Raw genomic sequence first — 24,523 nt, forward strand, 5'->3', positions numbered from 1 at the left:
CATGGATGTGATGCCATGACATACAAGTGAATTGGATGTAAGTGAGGGAGCCCTCTGTATGTTCACTTGTCTCACTTTCTTCTCCGGAACCATCTAGGTCCAGTGGCAAGATATAGATCAGGAGGACTGGACTTAGTGTTAATCACTAAAGTGAAGACAGGAAGGAAGAATGAGAGAATTCTCATATAAGATGCAAATTAGCTATCTCAATAGGCTACATCAGATTTAGAGAAATCCTTACAGGTAAGTGATATGTAATTACACATAAAGAAAATCTTTTACTTTCCTTGTTTATATCATGATGGCAAATGTACTGTCACTGAAATAATGTAAATCCTAAGACATCTAATGTTTAGTTGGCAGAATGGGTAAAGCCTGGTTTCACAGTGAATAACAGCAAAAATAACTTCTTGCTTAGTGACAAGAATGGGAAAGAAACACAAATAAAGCCTATTAATGAATCATTTCACTTTGGAGGCAAAACAACAGCCCAACATCTCAGTGCCTTCTTCACAACTGGCTAGCACTGAAAACTGAAAACTAAGAATGCTTTAACTCCAAAGAATTGGAAGGGTTAATAAAAATTGGCTTCAGGCCATGTCAACTCCTTATCATTTATGCTAGCACCAAAAGGTCAAAATAATTTTGAAAAAGTGTTGTGACACAAAAAAAGATGCTTTGTGGTACTTATTGCAAAAGGTGTGTGTGTGTGTGTGTGTGTGTGTGTGTGTGTGTGTGTGTGTATGTGTGTGTATATGTGTGTGTGGTTCAGTTGTGAAACTGAACCAGGCACAAGATAGCAGCCACTGAAAATATGATAATGATATAAAACAGGTAACATGATGTAGTGGTTAGAGCATTGAGCTTGGACTGGATTCAAAATCTGCTTCAAACACTTAGTACATAACCTGGGAAGGTCTCACCCTATGCCTCAGTTTCCTGATCTTTAAGATGAGTATGTTGGGACTTAATTACGTCCAAGGCCTTTTCAATTATAAATCTATGATTCTTTGATCCTACAACAATACGGTGCCTTTTGTACTCAAAAGTAATGTTATTGACTCATATATGCATATATCTATGTACACATGATTTATATATATATGTTTGCGTAATGCCATGCATTTATATACAACAGTTGGCTACAGTTTTAAGTCCAAGGGACCTGGAAAATAGTGGAACCAAATTTCCCAGTTGAGGATCAAACCCAAAGATCTGGGCCTCATCAATATCATTTCCTAACTTGTTTTTTAACTAGAGCAAACCTGCAAAAAGCCAAGAGTGAGTAAGAGTGAGGATCACTTCCTGTTCTTTAGCATGGATAAACTGTCAAAACATGGTTTGAAAAGGAGTGTAAGAGAATAGTGATGGAGATAAGAATTATATGCTTCTAAAGCTGAAATTTAAAAATGGCTAGAAAATTGGAAAAATTTAAATGTTTTAGTACCTTTTGAAGATCAAATTATAACTACAAAGAACCCCAGGTTGGTACCTGCTAAATAGCCTCTAGCAAGAAAAGTTCGTTGAAAAACATCTATTTCTTATTCTCTCTGCTTTATTTTTAGTGTTAGTTGTTAAAGAGATACCAGCCTAAGGTAACATTGAAAAATTCCAGGTAAAGGCAATGATGTCTGTCAAATTAGTTTCAAAATTAGTTCCAAATGCCTTTTGCAGATTCACTGGCCAGAGTTTTCTTAAATTGTTAGATTACATATCATCTAGAAGAATGACGGTGAGAGGAAGAAAGCCCCAAAGATAGTCACAACTATATTGTTAAAGCAAAATGCATTTCAGAGATCTGAGAACTCATTAATCTAAATGGATGAGAAAGGTCTCAGATGTTTATGTCCATATTCTCCATGATGAATGATGAAGATAAGATAATGGGGGATATGTGCTGAAGTACTCTCATAGTAATAGTTGAAGTAATATAGTAAAAACATGTTGTCATGGATGTGGATCTGATGACAGTGTTTTCACCCTGCCCAGCCTCTCTGGTCACCTCAATAAAGCACCAGGTATACATCAGTATGAAAATGTGATGTCATATGAAATACTGTGTTCAAGAAGGAAAGGAGGCAAGTTTTCTGAAAGTTCAGAACTGTTTAGATATTTAGGAGAAGTCTCATTAAAACCACAAAAGTCCTCTATCCCCACTGAAGCATCCTATCAAAGCATTTTTAGTAACTGAGTAGAATGATTAATGATCGTTTAACTAGTAAACTACTGCAGTTAGGGATTTAGTGTGCACATACTGACCGTGAGTTGCTGTGAAGCTGATTTACATACTGCTTTATGAGAGAATGCTCATCAGCCACAGGATTGGCTGCATTCACACCCTCAAGTAACCTGAATAATTCAAACAATGAGACCTCATTAAAATTGCCCATCTACATAGCCCAGCCCCAGTGAGAGCAGAAAGACATTCAGTGGACATAGTTTTATTAGAAACAGGACCCTTGGCAATAGACACCATAGGCAAACCAAGGCTGCCACAGGATGTGTGTAATCATTTAAAACAACTGTAGGGTTCTAAGGAAACATTCCAAAGAACCTGAAAAAGGAAACAAATTAAAATATTTGCCACCATTTTGAATTATTGGGCATCGGGCACCCTGGAGGAACCAGAGCAGCTCAGAGTATCCTAGGAATATTTTAGGGTGGAGGAAGTCATGTTATCCATCTAGACGCATCCACCATAAGCACCGTCCAAGCTGAAATGATATAAAATGACCTGAAATAAGGATGGAGTCAGCCTCTGGTTGAGCATTTGCAGAATGTACTGCTTCCTAGAGAAAATACAGCAAAGGTCAAATGAAGACTCTAATATATTTCTGAACATTTAAGTGAAATCTTCTCAGACTATAATGAAAAAACAAGTTTTTGAATTGTCTTCTGAGTGGGTCTGACAATTTATAACTTCTTTTTGGAAGAAGCAATTGAATTGGCTGATGGTTCTTGGGTAATACGCAAGGGAAATATTTTGTTTCTCTGTTGAAGAACCCAATATAATTCCTGTAACATTCCTGTGGTTCTTCATTTCTATCACTGAAACTGCTATATTCTTTTTACTCCTTTAATTACAAGCATAAGAAATGTCTTTAACTCAGGTTACTCCTGATGTGTATATGAGGACAGGAATGAGTAGCAAGTAGTATGTTTCTCTGTCTTCAAAGTCCTCATTAGTAAATACTGAAGCACTGGATTAAAGCCAGTTAACTCAGAAACAAGTTTAGCTTTTAATGAAAGGGTTTGTGATTGTTTTGTGCTATGTGTGATCATTGTAACTTTTTTTAGAGTCACTTGAGATTATGCGGGCAATTCCCAACTTCCATTTTATCTTTGCTTTTTCTTTCCTACTAGATTGTGCTATTTGTACTTAATATTTTCATACCATAACTTGAACTATTTGATATTTTTGTTGATAAAATTGCATAGGATTCCTCTTGACATTTCTAATGTGTAACTAACTCAGAGATATTAATTATTTCTGCCCTTAGATCATGAGGAAATTAATACATAGAAAATGAAACAAACTGTCATACATTTTCTTTTTTTTTTTTTTAACACATTAAACTGCCATGGAAATCACACCTTCTAGCTATTGATTCAACCCCTTGTTCTGAATATAGTAACATTTGTCAAAAAGGATGCTTTTGTCAGCTGATACTTTTAGTGGTGAGACTTTTTTTAGACCATCAAAACATCTCCAAAAACTAGTGCAATTCTTGGAATTTTATGAACTTCTTTAACTGCAGATATCAGAAAGTGCAATTTAACTGGGGTTTTCACTTTACATTCTTCCAACAGAAGTAGTTTATATTAAAAGTGGTATCTGAACAAATCTACTTTCTTATTATGGGTAGAATATAAACTCAGGCTTCTATAAATAATATCAATTTAATGAGTCAACTGCCTCCCTTAAGTGTATAATGAATGAAGTTATATTTCCAAATTAGCTTTCAACTAATATTTACATTAAATGGTTCAAAGTAGGACATTTTCCACTCCAGAGACCCAAGACTCATTTACCAATGGGGTGACATTTAATAATAGCATTTGAACTTACCTTCTGGTAATGAAAGGACTTCCTGAGGAGGGAACAGAGTGGGAGAAGAGTGTGTCATTCATGCTGGTTACAGGTCTGGGAGGCCTACAATAAAGAAAAGTCTTAATAAAATAATCACCCCTTTCACCTCTTCCACTACAAAAGGGGGTCATGGTTCTCTTCTGCTCAATATAAACTGGTTACATACAAAGTTTAATTTTCCAATTGACTTCTATAGTACTTTTATGTGAAAAAGATTAATATTTTCAAATGCAAAAGCCCAAATTAGACCATAGGAGAAAAATGAAAGAAATCCTTCATCAGTATGCACACTATTCTCACCTTTGCCTCCTAGAGCTTTGTATGGTCTCTTAGTGGAGGAGGAAATATTGCTACAGAACAATAATCATGGTTACTGAAAAAAGGGAAAAGGTTTTGCTAACTTATAGATAGCTATAATCTTTCTCCACTTGGAAAGAGGATCTAAGAAAACTAAGCAAACTTTGCTAAGTATTCCTTCTCCAGTCCTAAAGCAGACAATATCTTGCTATGGAAAAAAGTTGGAATTTGGAACCAAATGATTGAATTCCAATTCTTCTACTTACTGCCCTGGGTAACCTTGGGCAAGTTTTGTTTTAGTTTTCTCATCTCAAAAAGATGCCAGGGTTTAAAACTAGATGACCTTTCAGTTCCATTAACCTATCAACATAGACTTTGGGCTTTATTCTCATCTTAGTTCTTCAGGTCATGATGCATTGTGAGCCCTCTCCCAGTGATGGTTACTCCACTCTTTGAACATCCACCTTTTTTCTCATCTTGTCATACTAGAATTTGAGGCATCTTTAAAAATAATGAGTAATCAGTCAACAAGTATTTATTAAGTACCCACTATTTGCCAGTCACTGTTCGAGGTGCTTAGGATACATAGACAAAAATGAAACAGTTCCTACCCTTAGGAAATTTACATTCTATCACTGGGAGATGAGTTCTGATGAAGATAAAAACCAATGGGATTCAGTGTTTTTAAAGGATGTTTCTGAGACAGTTCTGTGATTTCATTTCTTTAAGCAATTGTCTCACAAATTACTGTTTTGGGAAGCTGTCTGGAGCAGTAAGAAATTAAGTGATTTTTCCAGTATAAGTCAAAGGTAAGACTTGAACCTAAGGTTTGGCTCTCTATGTAGCATACTATATGATTTTTCAAAGACTTACTGGCACTAAATAATAATCAAGAGTTTTCACGCTTTGTTTTTGCCCCATCTGACTATACTACTTCATTGAATTTTTTTTAACATCCTTTTCACTTTTGTTCTGATCAAAAGCTGATGTCTAGGCACTCAATTAAAAGAAAGTGGTATTTATTACTAAAAATAATTTTTGGTTTTAATTTGTATTGAATATATTAGATAATACTTGGTTATAGATGAATAGCTAATGTAGTTTCTTGTGTGGAAAGGTAAGAGAGGCAAAGCACTCACTACTGCATGAAAAAATAACTTGTATCACTAGAAATCCAGAATTGAACTTTAAAGTACAAAATACTAAGCTATAATTTGACATCCATTAGCAGTACCAATAAAGATTTATCTGCATGAGTCTGGAAGAAAGTAAAATTTATGAGTTTTCTAAATTTTAAGTTAGGGAAACATTATTATTGGCTATGCCTTCTGGCCCTTCTGTGATAAGAATTTGCCTTAGTGGTGCAAGATTGACCTTGTTTATCAGGTTTGAAACACACACACATGTATATATACATACATATGTATAGTATATATGCATATATACACATATATATAGAATATATATACATATATATATAGAATGTGTGTATATGTATACATACATACATACACTAACATAAATACAACCAAATGCTTTGTTATAATAAGAAGACTTTGGGGTCAAAAGATGTTGATTTGAATCAACTCTATTTTTAACGACATGTATAAACTTTATTTAATGTTTCTGGGCTTCTACTGTTTGGTTAGTTGTTATCTGTTCTGAAAGATGAACAAAATGATATCACTATGTTAGAGCCAAGTAACAGTGTGTCCAAACTGTGACTGATCAGACCAGTATAATGATGACACGTCCTCTCATAGGTTGGGCACAAACAGTTCATGTAAACATTTGGGATGAATTCTCTAAATTTCTGCATTTTATATTTCTTTTGAATTATTTCAGTTTTGTGGCCATTCCAGAAAAAACATGTATCCAGCTCCAACTTCAGTAAGCTGGCCATTATTTGCCAGAAAAATGAGATTAGACTTTATGCCTGAGCTCTTTCTAGCTCTAAATAGAATGAAAATGATTCTTTATTTCATTTGCATGGAGATAATTTAAAATTGTGAAAATTATCTTTATGTTCTGTTTTGTTCATTTATGATACACTGTCAAAAGTGAGCTACATTAGTTAGACATGTTTAAAACAAGTTTTAACTTGGGATCTACCTTGGGGATCCAGAATCTGTAAGCTAGAAGGAGATAATCAGTCTATAAATTTCCATTCTCTCAGTGTTTCAATTCCAATTTTGCATTCTGGTTTTTATTAAATTTATGTTTTATAAACCCCTAGTAAATTGTGAGCTTCCTGAGAGGAGAAACTGTGTTTTTCTCGTTGTTGTCTCTCCTTCAGCATCCAGTATAGTACTTTACATTTAGGAGGCAACCAGTAAAGGCTGTTGAAATGAATTATGAAAATTTCTACTGTGGACTATCAAAAGCATTTCAAGTCTGAAATGAATAGAACCAAAGAAACATTTCCATCCTTTGTAGCCTTCAAAAAATGGAAAAGAAATCTAAATGTGAGAGAAAAGCATCCCCAGGAAAAATGAAAATATATTCATTCACGAATTCTTACTTGGTTCTGCACTTTCTCCTTAAATAATCTTGTATGTAACTTCCCTGGTTTTATTGTGTCTGTCTGTCTGTCTACCTGTCTATTTATCTTTCTATCTATCTATCTCTCTATTCACATACATACATGTGTAGATATGTGTGTAGATGAATAAAGAAAGCAGGGATTTGCCCAATAGGGTAGAAAATTAAAAAAAAATATTGGTTGATTAGTAGTCCAATATACATCTTTGTTTTTTCCTGGGAAAGTTACAATTTATAAAGTGGAACCTTGATGTCTTCTTTCATTGTCTCGAAATAAGAATAAGGTCATCATAAATATCAAAGTGGGATGACTGGTCATGATAAAGAAATTGTTCATACCATGCTAGAACTGGAGGAACTTTGGAGATGATCTAGTTCAAAGTAGACATTTCATACAGGAGGAAACAGAGAAAGGTTAAATAATTTGATTAAAATCATATGGCTAGTAAGTGTTGGAGGACTTGGCTAGACACCTTGATTTCTTTGCACAATAACACACTGCCCTTTTTTTTTTTTTTTTTTTAAAGAAATACTTTATTTCTAACCAAAAGATCAGTCATTCTACTGAGTAAGGTACATATACATTGAGGATTTTAAGCCAATCTCATGATGCCCATTCAGTGTCAAAAAATAGGATCAACCACTAAAGTCTGTGTTAATCTACTGCAATGATTTATTTATGGATGTGAAAATTATAGGTTAAGACTCCTAAAAATTGATATTTCACTTCATAATTACATGTTTCATAGCCATTTATATTTATAATTGTAAGTTTTAAAAAACTATAGTGGGTTCTAACAAAATACTTACCAAGTATCTCTTTGGCAGCAAAAATAAAATAGAATAGAGAACATTAATTATGGTGACATTTAAAAACTATCTCAGCTAGGCAAAAATCATAATTTCTTTGTTTGGCTCTTGAAGACTATTTAAATATTGCTAAGTGAGGATAGAAAAGTGGTAAGTGGGTAGACCATTAAGTGACCTGTGCTTGAAAGGAAGAGGAAGGAAGGAAAAAGAGAATTTTTTTTTCCATGTGATTTGCTTATCTGTCACTTGTCCCCTTGAAAAAATAACATTTAAAATTTATGTTTAAATATTGTTTTTATATTATGCTCTGAAGATATGGTTTCTTTACTTGGATCTAATGTACAGTTATAAAAATTTCAAATTGCTAGGAAATTACAGTGTCATATTCATTTGTCAAAAGTGATATAAAAATTTGGCACTAAAATTTTTAGGAAGTTATAAAAATCTATCCAACTAATTTGCTAAATATTGATCAAGCTAAGCTATATCATGGGTAAAATTAGTTTTGTTCCTTCCAATGCTTTTCTATTTTTAAAGATTTGGTAATGAATCTCAAAGAAGACTAATACCAAATTCTATGTCATAAATCATTATTTGGAATGAAATGATAAAGGAATGGATAGTGTCATAGTTATTTCTAAGTTTCCAGAAATCACAATATCCTAAATATCATAAGATGAAGCAAGAATAAATTTGATTACATTTGGAAATGTACATGATTAGTGTGGTAGATGAAATAATACCATATATTTGTGTATATATATTACATAAATAATTGAGAATTGCATTTCTATATTTGTCTTAAAAAGTGTTTTTGTAATAAATGTAATCATTAACTAGCATTACACATATACTCAACTGAGAGAGTAAACAGATTAAGAAATCATTCAAGGAGATGGCTATTATATATCTATTATAATTTGATACAGTTAAAAAGATATATTTTAAAATAGAAAGTCATGCATGAGAGCAACAAAAAAAAAATTAAGATGGTTTATCTGGTCAATGTAACAGTATTTGGGGGGGGGGGGAATAGACAGAAGAGTAAAACAGAAAAAAACTTTCCATTCTGATACAAATTGAAAACTCTGTAAACCTTTAAAGTGATCATTAAATTCCTGTATTAATGAACATATTTCTCATGATGTTGCTTAATTTGTATTGCTTTAAAATAAAGATAAGAAAAATATTGCCCTGCAAAACATCATCAATGGATGTGTATAGTTTTCCTTAGTCTATATGAGTAACTAATATAATTGGCCATGTTTTTCCTGTGATTTAATAGATGTTTTATTATGAATTACCAAACAATATTCTGTATTCTCACATGGACTCACTAGGAGGATAGATTATACTGGGAAATAGATAGTGTCGTCTTCATAGCTACTCACTTCAAATTATTTTTAGGATGTGGCAATAATTCAGTTCTAATGCAAAGTTGATAGAGCAAGAGCTTTCTTATTCATTTCCTATCCATCTTCATTGTGCCTAGCAGAACTAAAAGAGGTACCAGACTGCTGAAATATATTAACTTCTACAGGAGAGGTACATAAGTCTTAAAAGAACTAATGTCTGTAGGATTCAGAAGTAGACCTCAGTTAGCATAGGACAATTTCCTTTACATTTCTGATCATTCTCTAGCAGCTTACTGATTTTCATTAATTAGATAGGGTCTAGATGAGGAGAGTCTAGGGCTTTTTTTTTTTTTTTTAATAAGCTGGGGACTTCTGGGAGTTTAGAGTTGAGAATCAGAATGCATGAGGTGATTTTCCCCAAGCAAAGTACTCAATATGAGCCTATAATTAGCACTTGGGGATGATCTACAAATTTATAGTAAGACAAAGCAAAGATAACCATATTCTGTAGTATGGGATTTTAAGAATATTAAATGCATCAACTTCTCAGATGCCTAATTCTTACCAGTAGCTAAATAACTGTTAATAACGGAGACCACTGACTATCTCTTATTGAGTAAAATTATCTTTCAACTCTTAACAGAAAGCATAAATTGCTCACAACCAGGATAGTGCTCCTAAGCATTTGTGTGCTGTTTTGGACAAATGATCTAAGAAAATAAGAGAACTACTGTGGGGAAAATAATTTTCTTTATTAATTTTGTTAGAAAGCCTATAGCATCATCTTTTTGACTGACTGCAAGAGTAATTTTCTTTGGTTTGCATATAGTTAATTATAAATGAAACCAGATAGGTAGAACAGTAAGTAGAATTCTGGGATTAGAGTCAGAAAGACTCATGTTCTTTAGTTCAAATCTGATCTCAGACACTTCCTATGTGTGTGACTTGGCTATGAAAATCACTAAATTCTGCTTGCCTCAGTTTCCTCATCTTTAAATGACCTGGAAAAGAAAATAGCTAACTACTCCATTATCCCTGCCAAGAAAACCCCAAATGAGGGCATAAAGAGTTGGACAGAACTGAAAAATGTGACTAGTTTTGAACAAGAGCTCTATAGCCCAGCTTTTTAGTTTGCTCATGAAAATATCATCAATCATTTGAAACAAGTCAGCACTGAAATAAGACGGTATTTTAGGGACAGTGAATTACCAATTATGAGGCTTTCAGAGAAGGACGTAATCTTACTTAATAAGGCAGGACAGCTGTACCAGGGCAAAAGGTATCAAGGACATGGGGAGGATTTTAATGCAAGAAATAGTAAGCCCCTATAGCAGAAATATAGCAGAAAAGATGAGGATCCTTAGTTGACCTTCATGATGTCCTCTCATGGGCTCTGTTATATTGCTAGGGATATAATAACTTTCAGATTTGATGAGAGTTTAAAATTATTTATTTTTTGGATGAGAAGTTCCTGGTGTAGAAATCCCCTACACTGATATAGTCTTTTAGATTAATTTATACAGTAGTTTGGGAGAGTTGCCTTGGGACAATGAAAAGTTAAATAATTGATTCAGGGTTACACAGTTAGTATATGTCAGCATTAGTACAGATTCAGCTTTTCCTGAATCCTGAATTCTGTCTTCTATCTATGTGCAACACTGCTACATTTAACTTCTGACTATTGAGAGAAATGAAAGGAAATTCAAACTCAGATGAGATTGTACATCTAGGAGGTAAATGAACAACACCAACAAACAAACAAACAATCCATTTTCCTCTTATTATTAGTTGATGTAAATTCTATTAGTGTTTAGTTAGTTTAGTTAGTAAAATATCAAATGGTATAATTTCCTCAATATCAAAAGTCTTCTCTAAGATGTCAATTTCTAGAAGCTTGCTTCTGTATGTATTTAAGGCAGTTTAGCCAGCTTCTTAAAGTTGACTGTTTGGTCAAGGGAAAAGGGTAATTTGTCTTTGTTGGGAAAAGGGAAATTTCTCTTTGTGGTGACATTTTAAAAGTGCTCTTTCTTTTAAAAGTTTTAGACTTGAAATCTGAACTTCAGTAAATGCATGTATACATCTTTAAAACCATTACATGATAGCCAAGAATCCAAGAACACGACCAGCTACCCCGTAGCCTGTATATACTTACACGATATGAGCCAAGTTTAATGGTTTTTCAGGCTGATCAGGAAACATGGGATGCAAAGGTTCACGACTGGAAGCACAACTCAGAGACTTGCTTAGTGCATTTGTTAACTTCTTAGCAGGTGACTTCTAGGAGGGACAAGCAAGACACAGGTAATATAGACAGACAAGAGGAATAATTTTGATATCACAGATGAAAAATCCCTCCAAGATGGTCTACTGGGGGTGATGGAGAGAAAGAGATGACGTTGGGTATGTGGGATGGCTTAGGCCTGGGATTAGGAGTCTCTAAGGATGGAGTTCCCTCTCCCAATGCACATTGAGACCTTTTCTGCAATTTAGAGTTTTAAAAAGTTACTTGGGTCACTGAGAAGATAATTATTTGTCCAAGGTCATATAGATAGTATATGAAAGAGGATGAACCCAGGTCTTTTTAACTCTGAAACCAATTCTCAGCCTGCTACATTAGTAATCAATAATCTATCAACATGCAACCAGAAACCCTTCAATTGAATTGTCCTTTTCTGCAAGATAACATTTACTGCTGTACCTCTTGTTTTGAAAATTTCACTATAAAACCTAGTCTTTTCTCTTTATTTAAAAATCAAAGTAATATATACATTTGCATATCAATCATTTCTCCTTTTCCTTTTCATTTTTTCCTTCTCCTCTTCCTCATCCTATTGTTGTTGTCCTGCTTCCTGTTCTTTTTCTTATTGTTGTTCTTATTCTTGTCCTTCTTCTTGTTCTTCCTTCTCTTCCTTCTCTTCCTGCTTCTCCTCTCACTCCTCCTACTCCTCCTTTTTATCCTTCTCTTTCTCTTTTCCTCCTTCTCCATTATAACCCTTTACAACCAGGCTACACTAGTAATCAGAGAACAATAATAAAAGTTTTCTACTTAAAAACAAAAGGAGTAAAGGAGGAAATGGTTAAATGCTATTGAATACTTTCTAAAACATTAGATATTGAAAAAAATAGTATATATCATTTAGAACACTAGAATTTTAGCTATATCTTAAAGCAAATTGGTCAAATTCTCATGATGCATAACTTGGATCACATTATTTCTATGATAAAAACTCTTCTATTACTCTCTATTACATATCAAATAAAGTTCAAAATTCTTAATCCAGAATTCAGTTGCCTACAATCTCCCTTTCTTGCCCTTTCACATTCTACTTGCCTGTATTATCTTATGTTTCAACTCAACATGACTTACTACTTCTTGAACTTCTCTCATCCTTTTGTGCCCCTGTGTCTTTGGTCATGCCATCCACTTTGAATTGTTTCCCTGCTTTTTTTCTTCTACTCCCTTATCATCTGCTTCTTTTCTATCATTCAAGCTTAGCTCAGGTGAATCTTCCTCCATAAATCCTTCTCTGACCTTTCCAAATGAAAGTAATTTCACATTCCTTGGAAATCTCTTAGCATTTCAAACATTTCATCCACATAAAATTCAATTTCGTAAAAAAAAAAAATCATTTTTGTATTACCTAATCTCTTCTTGTAAGTTTCTTTCTTTTTTATGCTTATTGACCATACAGTTCCTAGTTCAATGACTTAAATGTAGAACTCACTTATAAATGTTTATTTAAAAATACTACAAAGGGTTTCCTGGGATGTCCTCCCCAGCACCACTGCCTCTTCCATCATCCAAAAAGTATAAAAATGTTCTTTAAATCCCAGAGTCCACTAAGTCTGGTGTTCTTTTTAGGGTAGTCAATATATTCTCTAAAGACAATGCTATCTTGCTTGGGGATGGTAGTGGAGATGAAAGGGGGAAAAAAGAAAAAAAGTAAATAAGCTGTGCAGCAGAGAACCAAAGAACAATTGCAAGTAAGTAATGAAAAAAGTGGAATTAACGAATACAATTTCTTCTGCTAATATATATATATATATATATATATTTATCTAGATAGATAAATCTATCTATCTATTTATATATACTTGATCTAGTAATTTGTTGTTATATATTTTGAATCTTCAATGATGTTCTGCTTGCCACATGAAGATATACTCCTTTGTTTGGCTTTATTGCATTTTGTATTCCTTTTTCTATTTTTTCAGATAAATTTTTTTAAAAAGAAAAAAATGCTATCTATTGTTATTTTAGAATCTAAAACAATTCAGAAAACTAAATATTATTCATGGCACTTAGAAATTTTTTTTCTAAAGTCAATTTTAAATGATAGAAAAAATGTGAATATGGTTATCAAAGGGGAAACTTCCATATAAATAATAATTTCCCCAATACAACAAAATCACCATATTATTGAATATATAAAATATGAAAGTAATTAATTATTAAAAATAGACAACATGCTCAGGCCTAAAACTCTCTCCTTCCACATATCTACCTACTGAAACTCATTTCCTTCAAAGCTACATCCTTTATGAAACTTTCTTGGGCCCTCTTGGAGAAATTGATCTTTTTTTTCTCAAATTTTCTTAGAGTACTTATCCTCTTTTTTGCCCATATATTCTGCTATAGATCACAATTTACTACATGTTATATGCCTCTGCCACCCCTCAATAGATTTTAGGCAGGGACTTGTGTCTCTTTTTATGTTTGATTCTTTCTTGGGTACCTTGCACATAGTATGCTTTTAAAAACTTCACAGAGCATTTTGATTTGTACCTATCTAAGGAACTTATACATTATTGGGTTATCTATATTTATATGAATGTATCTTATGGAAATAAGACAATAAATGGCAAGAAGTTAAACTTAATAAGGACAAGGAAATTTTTTTCTCTTTGCTGATTGTTGTTGTTCATATCATGGACCATTTCATGCCAGTACTTTCCATGTTTTTTTTTTTTTTTTGCAAAGATTCACGAGTGGTATGTCATTTCCTTCTCCAGATGATTAAGACCAATAAAGTTAAGTGACTTGTCCGAATTCACAATAATAGTGTCTGAGACCAGATTTGAACCAGTTTTTCCTGACTCCAGGCCAGTGCTCCTACTACTAAGCCACCTAGCTTTCTGATAGTAGCTACTTAATAAATACTTGATAAACTTAATTGGATGCAAAACTTTTCTTCCCACAGTATCTTATCTATAAAGATTTGGGTGAAGTCTGCATCATTTTATGGTCTCCCCAAACCAAGTAGAAACACTGAGTGGATGACACAACTCTGCTGAGACTCCAGAGAATCACTAACATATAAACTTGGGAGTTGGTCAGTGGTAAACAAAGAGTGATCTAATGTTAAACATTTTCCTGTTTTTTTCCCTTCCAATAAGTAAGTACATGTAATTTAAACTTCATATTCTGGGTAAGTTTTTGATGGTTTTTTTCTTTTCTTTAGGATCAATTAAGCTATCTCTTATCATCTTAATCTGAACTTAAATTTGTTTAGCTTTGCAGGGGCTTAGTTGCAAGTGACATAGATTTTTCTCATGTCAGGAATAGTGTCAGGAGTTGAAAAGACTGCTTTCCTAAAAAAAACAATCCACAGAACAATGCTCTAATGGAAGACAGAGACAACTGAGCATCCTCATCATAACTGCTTTTTGAATGTAACTGTTGGGAATGATAAGATAAAGCAGCAGAGAGCAAATTGCTTGAGGGAGAAACCAAGATATTGCCATTATTCTCACAGACTCACTGTCACTTGCTTCCTGTGACAAGGATATCAGATAGGCAGCTAGCTATCCAAGGGAAACTTTGTTTCTTATAATTTTGACTAAACTGGTCTACTTGACTGTACACTAAAAGATTAATTACTCATATATACATAATAAAAAAATTCAGAAAAAGAAAAAATGAATGCTTCCATTTAACCCAGATATCTACATTGCTTTTCTTCATGTTACAATTAATATGTAAAGAGAACTATAGTAAATAAGAAAAAAATAAACTAGCAATCATTTTATGAAGTCCTATAAAAATCTAAAACACAATCAAACAAACATCCTCAATGTCCTGTGAAAATAAAAATTTTCCAAGCATTTCCTGTTGTTCTGTTGGCATCTAGCACAGCACAAAAATGATGGAAATTCACATCTAGATTCCCAGGAGCAAAATTATTCAAAATTTCTCCCAGAAACTCATAGTGAAGTGAGGAAAGTATCTTTACTTACCCCCAATGAGAAGGAAGGAGCACACCAAATTTCACCCCCTAAAATAAAAAGTAAGTCTGATCCCCAATGCTTACACCATTCTTGATGCTCCTTCTCATTCTGGGGAGACTCAAACATTCTACAGTAAACGGTGCCTGAACCTTGCCTTACCCATGACGTGTACTCTTTCATTTGATGCTGGTTGCTATGGGAACCACTGGCATGGCCCCTCCAGAAGCAGTCCTGACAGAGCTGGTAATTGTGACACTGCTGGCATCGATAGCGAAATCCCATCATGCTCTCACTATGGCAATAGGAACACTCAACAGGGTGGAAGACTGAGGGGAAGATGAATAAAAAGAAAAAAAAATAAAAATGAATAATGTTAAAGATAAAACTACTAAAAGGCACTGAATTTTTCCACTACCAATCCTAATTTTTAGCATTCTATTTGATATTCAATTTTAGTTGAAAACAGCATGAGACAAATTTCAGAAACTTGCGGTATCCCTTTCATATAGGGTAAGAGGAAAACAGATGGGGAGTATTCTTTTCAAAACAAACAAACAAACAAACAAAATCCTTTGGAGTGGCCAATTCCTTTCCCCTTCCATGTCGCACTACAGGAATATAAATGACTCAGGCTAGTTTACTCCCACCAAAAACTGCATTCTTTTTCTCAGAGGTTTGTATAATTCTTTGAAAATTCCAGAAACACAATTAATAGAAACAATTGAACTCTTAGAAAGTACAGGGAAATAGCAAATATTTAGATATTGGTGCATAAGGAGGGAGACAAAAGATTAGGGAGATATGAGAGAGGTAAAAAAAAGAAAAAATACATGAGAGATATTTGTGATGGACACAAAGCAATGAAGTAGAGGAAATAAGAGTAGCAAAAGGAAAGGAAGGAAATTATAAATGGAAAGAAAGAGAAAAAAGAAGGGAAGAAGGAAGAGAGAAAAGGATGAAAGCATAAAGGAAAAAAGAAAGGAGGGGAATGAAAAAAATATTTTAAGCACTATTTCAATATTCTCTGCTAAATTCTGGGTATATAAATAGAATAACAAGACAGTTTGCTCTCAAGAAGTTCACATTCTAACAGAGAAGACAGCCATAGAAGATTCCAGCTGAAGGCTAGATGGAAAGGCTTTCCTTAGAGTGTATTGGCAAAACACATGGAAACGCATCTTTCTGAATGTCATTTCTACTGATAAAATAATATATTTCTACTGTCACAACTATTAGCTAGTACCACAGATTCCAATGGCAAGAAGAAAAAGAGAATAAGACAAGAAATGAATTAGCATTTTAAAACTAAAACTGTTGTCTATGTCTACTGAAAATCAGTATTTTGGAAAGGACAGCCAATAAAGAGCCATGTAGGTTTTTCCTTTCTAGCCATAACTAGATGGACTCTGTGGAAATACTTGAAGTCTTTGAAAACAAACTGAATTGAACCAAATCAAGAAATTTATCTTGCTTTGGTAACAGTAAATGTCCATTTCAAACTAGGTGGGATTAAGCTGATGGTATTTGGGGTCAATGATTAATTTTAAATCATCAAATATTCCCATGTCATGGGAAGATATTGAATTAAAAAAATGTACAAACATGGTTTTTGCATTTAAGGAAATTACTCTCTAATAGAGTAGTCAGGAAAAGAAGCACAAATTGCAAAGTGCAAATGACATAACAGCTACTTCCCAATAGATAAATGATCAAAGGGTTTGAACAAACAATTCTCAAAAAAACTGCAAAGTATTTACAACCATATATAAAAGAGTGATTCAGATCACTAATAAAAGAGAAACTCTGAGGTTTTATTTATTTATTTATTTATTTATTTTTTTGAAACTCTGAGGTTTTACCTCACACCTCAAAACTGGCGAAAATGACAAAAATTGACAATAGTCAATGTTGGAAGGATTGTGGAAATGCATTAATGCATTGTTGGTGGAGATGTGAAATGGCACAACTATTTTGGAAAGCAATTTGCAATTATTCAGATAAAGTGACCAAAATGTCTCATATACTTTGAACCAGAGACTTCATTACTGGTATTATTCTCCTAGAAAACCATTGATAAAAAGGAAGTTCTCATATACACCAAAATATTTATTGCAGAACTTTTTGATATGATTAAAAGAACGGGAAACAAAGTAGATACCATCATCTGAAAGATGGTACCACAAATTGTGGCACGTGAATGTAATAAAATGTTACTGTACTATAAGAAATGAATGTTTGTAATGAATGCAGAGAAGCTTGGAAAGATCTACATGAACTGATGGAGAATAATGTAAACAGAGTTAAGAAATATTTTTACAATAACAACAACAATGTAAATGAGAAAACATCAAAAAAATCAAAAGGAAATGTAAGAAAATTATAATGATCAAATGGGACTTGGGCATGTGGGGCATTCATCTGTGTTAGACATAGCACATGTTTTCAGATATTTCAATACATTGATCAGTTATGATGATACTCTTTCTTTTCTCAAAATACTTTGTTATATAGGATGGCTTTGTGTTTAAGAAAGGGGATACTTTGGATGACTTTTATGATATAAGAAATAGGACACATCAATAAAACTTATTTTAAAAATAAAAAAAGGAAATAACAAAACTCTGTAGAGGTATAAGCAACTACTCTGGTATCCTTCAAGAATATATCCTCCCTCTATTTTGTGAGGAGTCAGGAACTCCAGATCTATAAAACATTTGCTTACATGTAACAACAGTTGATATATTGGCATTTGGTCTGCCCACAAAGGAAGATACAAAGATAATAGGTGTATAAGGGGTGGAGGGAGTACCTATAATGAATTTACAAATAAGTTTTTTAACCTTACCAGTCTAAATATTCCCACTACCTAAAGAGAAATCTTTTAAAATATCTGTTTAAAAAGCCTCATGTGTTCATTAAGTATGTTTTTAGATATTTGAATTTTCCAAAAGTCTTTATCAAAAGACAATTTATAAATGTTTCAGCTATAAATGTACTGCACCTAGCCGCAGGAAATGTTTAATAATTAAATTTCATTTTATGTATGTCACAAATCAAAACAAAATGAGTAATGTAAAGATATTATTTTCCAAAAGGATAAGGAAAATTGCTTTTCTTTTTAAGTGAAAATGAACGATTTTAATGGTTAATGCTTATGTGTACATATACCATATGATAAGGACTTTCACTTTTTTTTTATTTTACTTTTCTAGGTATAAAGAAGTAAGAAAAAAATGCTTGATATCAAATTTCCTTAAGCCTTTAAACTTATTCAGTCCATGCACATAATTTGAGAATGTTATGATTAAAAGCAACAGGATAAGTTAGTTCCACCTAAGCAAAGAAAGCAGTGAAAAGCCATTCCTTAATAGTTTTATAAGCAAATATGGTGAGTAGATTTACTTGTCTAGGGGTGTGCTGGGGGCAGCTTATACAGACGTGATGATTATTAAATATTCAGGATAAGCATTTAGACCTTGGAAGTCAGCAAATGCTACAAATGATTATTTTGTTGATTTTAAGACATAAGGAAGTGGTAGTGAAAACGTTATTAATGAAGATTAAACTTTAGAAGTATGTCATGCTTTTTTTAAAAGAGTCTGTTGTGAAACATTTACTCTGCTTTTGACTGAGTGGGAAACTGTGGATAGATGAGGAAAGTTGTCTGCAATGATTTTTGATGCAAAAGCTTACCCAAACCATGCATATGACTTGGGAATGTTATTCCTGTTAACAAATGTTCAGGGTGAACTGTTTTTACTTAAGCCTAAAGAAAATTAGAGTATTAAGAACAGCTAAAGATTAGTTAGTGATAGATTTAATTATATCCAGGAATATATATTTCTTGAAATCTCCTTTAAATTTCATTCCGAAATATAATTATTAGTAGCTAATGTTGATGCTTAGTTGTTTAAATAAGGCATTTTTTTTTTTTAATGGGAAAAGCATAATTGAATACAAAAGCATGCTAACTGCTCTCTTTCTCACCTGTTGGTGAGTTAATCTCACCTGTGGTGGACAAACTGTTTGAGACATAAAGCTATAGCCAAGCCATGACCATCCACCTAGTGAAAACTTACCTTACTTGTGGGCCAAACATTGAGGAAAAAACAGATAGCTTCATGAGTGCTAGATTTGCAAATTACATCTCCAAAGTAAGAACGCATACTGTGACCTCAACCTATGATCCCACAATTTTATCATTTGTGTACCATAATTATATGATTTCTGACAGATAAAGGAAGCAGAATTAATATATTTGGCTTTAAAAATTTAATTGATTACCTTCATTTTTTAGGAATAAGAATAATAATGTATCTTTCGCATGTAACCATATATATTTTGGACAATGATAGGGCCCAGAATCACCTAAAGGAAGTCAAGCTGAATCACATTTAAGAAACAATGTGACACTTTCAAGGAATCTAAACTTTTTGCTATCAACAAAAGTCTATAATCTTTTTAACAGCAATATTTTCTCAGAAATTCTATATGATGTGAATCATAGAACATGACAATTTCAGAACAATGAAAATATAATGAATCCTAAAGGACAATAGAAAGGCATATGCTGAGTATGAGTAGTTTGGGCATATTGGGTATATTACCAATAATGACTTTCATGTAAGAAGTACTTTAAGGACAAATTATCATTGGAATCAGTGGAGTAGTAAACAAGCAAGAATAAGATTATTGATGATAAGGCCAAAATACTGCCTTAGATATATCCATTAGATATTAAAAGGACCAGGCCACCAGAATGTTGGTTCTCTTTATGGATAATTATTAGAAAAGTATGGAAATAATTCTACTTGCCCAGTTCTATTTTTCAAGGAATAATTTTTTTGTAAATATCCAAATTAACTATAAAGGACATATATGAAAAATATAATGTATCCAGAGAAAGAACTGATAAGTAAAAGTATGTATAGAATAATTGTGTGTGTGTGTGTGTGTGTGTGTACAACTGTGTTTAATGGTAGCCATCTCTAGGGCGGGGAGAAAGGAAAAATTTACCTAATAATTTTGTTGTATATTTGAAAGGAACAGCAAGTTGTGCATAATAGATTTGTAGTTTCATGTGTAATCATCTTTTTATTGTACTATGTTATGGAAATAATTGTTTTATTCTGAAATTAAAAATAAAAAAGTAATAATAAAAAAAAGGTATGGACAAAAATTATAGTGAAGAATAGTACTAATATCCTCACCAATTACATCACAAATTCATCAAAATAATAATAAAAATTGAAGGCTGGAATTTTTTTTGGTTTTTATATCTATATCTGTATAATATCTTGCATGTAGTAGACATTTAATAAGTGTTTGTAAAATTAAATTGAATTGACTTTTGCATTATGCCTATGAATAAGAAACTGGTATTTAGAGGTCATAGTTATGTTTTTTTCTTTTGAGATCTTTCTTGGTTCTCAGTCTTGACATGTTTTAGTATCATTGATTATATCAATAATTATATGATTATATTTATCTTATATTTACAATATAAGGAAAGTATTTTGTGAGATAAATGTGGAACAATCAATAACACCAAAACATGTCACACAGCTATGACCTGTATCTAAATACAAGTTACATATTTGTAGCCATGATGCAATAGTCAATTCAATTTAATTTCACAAGCACTTATTAAATATCTACTTCATCAAAAGTATTATGTTAGAGATATAATGACAAAAACAGTTGTAGCCTTCAAGATATATACATTGAAAAATATATACTACTGAAAGAAACATAGACGTTATAACTTTATCTGTATAAATTAAAACAACCCCCACAGTCAGTCTTACCATTTTCTACATTTGCCAATCGATGGAGAAGTGGTAACCAGACCAAACACTGAGGTGGGGGATCAGACATGAGTGTGTCCAAGAAAGCATTCAAAGTTACTTTTTTCTGTATCAGAAAGAAACAAAATTAAGAATGAGGAAACCTTAATACATCTATACAAACTTTAGTTTGACTCAAAACTAAAATATGAAAAAAAAGTAGCAATCAACACTTAGAAATTATTTACTGTATGCCTAGAGTCTGTATGAAGTGCTAAGAATATGAAAAAAAAGTGAAAACTGATCCTGCCAACAAGAATCTAATGGAAGGGAAAAAAAGGTGCATTTCCAAATGTAATTTTTAAGTATTCTCCCTGCAAATCCCTTTTCAGTTCTATAGATCTATAAATCAAATCTAGTACCATCTCATAATCTGATAGGTTACAATGAAAAAGCATTAATTTACTTAGATGATTAAAATGGGTTAAGATAATAGATGATTAAGATGGGTTCTATACAAATGTACTGAGACATGAGATATAATCATCATCCACTTAGAGCAAGGCTTTATAATCCTTTGTATATCATGCAATTCTTGGATAATCCAGTGAGGCCTATGGATTCATTCTCAGAAGAATACTTTTAAATGCATGGAATTACAAGGGGAAGAAATTGTATTGAAATATGGTAATCAAAATATTTAAAAACAACAACAGTAGCAACAACAATAATCACAATGCAATTTCATGAATTCCAAGATCAGAAGTACTGATCTTGAAGCTCTGGGTTTTCCCCGGTTTTCCCTGTTTCTCTGCTTAATTCGGTCTTTCTTCCCTCTGGTACCTTAGGCTATTTCTAATGAAAAGCATAAATGTGATCCTTCTAAAAATGCTATTTTCAAATATTACCTAAAATTGAATTTTCTAATGATATTTGCAATAATCATATTTTCTTCCAAACAACCTTATTAAACACTTGCTTTGTCTAGAATACTATGCTAGGGACTGTGAGAGATATAAGATTTAAATTAAATAAACTTCCTGTCTTTATGATTCTTAGTCTAATAGGAGAGATACCACATATACAAATAACTGCAATTAAAAGATACAAGATGAGAACATAAGGGAGGTGAAAGTGCAGTGTTCTGTGAGATTTGAGAGGGGAGTTCCCATCTGATGCTGAATGGGGGCAGGAAGAGGAAGAATCCCCAAAGGTGATTTTTTTTTAGCTTTTATTTTCAAAATATATACATAGTTTTCAATACTCATCCTTGCAAAACTTTGTGTTGCAAATTTTTTCTCTCTCCCTTCCCCCCATCCGATTCTCCATGGACAGTAATCCAATATATGTTAAATGTGCAATTTTTCTATACATATTTCCATATTTATTATGTTGTACAAGAAAATCAGATCAAAAAGGAAAAAAAAAATTAGAAAGATAACAAAAGGCAAGCAAACAATAACAAAAAGGTAAAAATGCTATGATGTGATACACCCTCAGTTCCCACAGTTCTCTCTCTAGGTGCAGATGGCTCTCTCCATCATAAATCCATTGGGATTAGCCTGAAGCACCTCATTGTTGAAAAGAGGCAAGTCCATAAGAAATGATCATCACATAATCTTGTTGCTGTGTACAATGTTTTCTTGGTTCTACTCACTTCACTTAGCATCAGTTCACGTAAATCTCTCTAGGCCTCTGAAATCCCCCTGCTAATCATTTCTTATAGAACAATATTATTTCATAACATTCATATACCACAACTTATTCAGCCATTCTCGAATTGATGGGCATCCACTCAGTTTCAAGTTAAAGGTGTTATTTCTTATTTTTGTTATTCTGTTGTGTTTGACTCTTTGTAACTTCATTTGGGGTTTTCTTGGCAAAGATACTGGAATGTTTTCCACTTCCTTCTCTAACTCATTTTTATAGATGAGAAAATTGAGACAAATGGGGTTATTTGATTTATATAGCTAATAAGTATCTGAGGCCAGATTTCAGGAATATGAGTCTTCCTGACTCCAGGGCCAGCACTTTATCCTATATACCATTTAGTTGTTTCTGTTCCTTATATAATGTTTATTTTGATTATTATTGCTTTTGACTGTTGGGCAATATTCAACTATATTAGTCTATGCTACCATGACATTGTAAATAACAGAAAGCAAGTTAAGTCATTATTTTCTTTGAAAAATGAATAATTAATTCACTTTCAAGATTTTTTTTTATCTCATTTCAAGATTCTCTCCAAAATAGCTACCACTTTAGTCTGTGTACTTACTCTAAGGAGATTACTCTCAACAATTTTGGGATCATCCCCCCTTTTAGGGATTGTTTTTAGTGAATTTATACACACACACATACACACACACACACACACACACACACATACACACAATCCATCCCATTATTTTATAAGCTTATCTCATTTCAATCACACGATGAAACATTTATTAAACTTCTGCTATAGGCCAGACACTATACCAGGCATTGGTGATACAAATATAACAGAATAATTATGGACCTTCTTCAAGTAGTTACTAGCTTGAATGAACAATATTCAGATTTACCTATTTACTGTTCTACATTCTTTGAATTCAGTCTTTAAATCTGTTTTAAATGTAAGTAACCATTGATATAATTTTCAATTATTTTTATATACTTTCTTTAAAATTAACTTAATTAATTTATAGTATCATTAACATACTATAAAATATTTAGGAAATGCCTGATAAGTCACTGATTTCCTATAAGATCTTTTTAAAAATTATATTTAATTTTTTTCAATTAACAAACATTTGGTTTTTTTTTCTGTCACATTCTTCCTTTCCTCATGTGATTTTAGTCAAACTCCACCTGCCCATTTAATGGATACCATCAAATATATATGTAGAATAAGTTAAGATGCAAAGGGGGGACATAGAATGAACCTGGACCAATGTTATTGCCTCAATAATTTTGAGGGTGTCAAATATCATGAAATCTGAACTCCAGAACTCTAAAAAAAAAAAAAAAATCTCTCTTTAAGATGCAGAAATGAAATGAAGATGTTAACTAGTCTCATTCTCCATACCCCTCAATCCTTCCCATGAACCCTTCCCATAGTCTTAAGAAGTTTTTTTAGTTGCAAGACTTCTTTTGGAGTAATACAGCAATATGAAAAATTCTCTCAGATTCTTGTACATGATTTCAAGAAGTCAACAAGACTTTAATTAGAAATGACTAACATATATACCTAGTTTGGAAATAAAACTGTTAACTATTCTAAGATAAGTTCAATTTTTGTTGATTTAAAAAAACTTAGCCTCAAGATTCTTAACTTAAACACCAAAGAAAATAATTTATCTACAGTTTGATGGGTCCAGTCTAGTTCTCTGCAGGCTCTATGGACAGGATTTTTTTTTCTTCTTCCTTTTACC

General features: G+C 32.6%; 1 protein-coding gene across 28 annotated transcripts in view; it reads right to left on the reverse strand.

Annotated features, from left to right (window-relative positions):
- DTNA (dystrobrevin alpha) overlaps positions 1–24,523 on the reverse strand; it is a 472,577-nt gene that overhangs the window by 76,725 nt on the left and 371,329 nt on the right. For 12 of the 28 annotated variants that reach the window (XM_031946436.1, XM_031946432.1, XM_031946435.1 and 9 more), the window contains 6 exons: positions 21,129–21,234; positions 15,481–15,647; positions 11,246–11,370; positions 7,739–7,747; positions 4,070–4,153; positions 2,260–2,349 (listed from right to left, as the gene is read on the reverse strand). In XM_031946436.1, coding sequence (XP_031802296.1) covers positions 2,260–2,349; positions 4,070–4,153; positions 7,739–7,747; positions 11,246–11,370; positions 15,481–15,647; positions 21,129–21,234 — 581 coding nt within the window. The other 16 variants (XM_031946441.1, XM_031946446.1, XM_031946449.1 and 13 more) reach the window with 5 other exon arrangements.

Source organism: Sarcophilus harrisii, chromosome 1, assembly GCF_902635505.1.
Source record: "Sarcophilus harrisii chromosome 1, mSarHar1.11, whole genome shotgun sequence".
Taxonomy (NCBI): domain Eukaryota; kingdom Metazoa; phylum Chordata; class Mammalia; order Dasyuromorphia; family Dasyuridae; genus Sarcophilus; species Sarcophilus harrisii.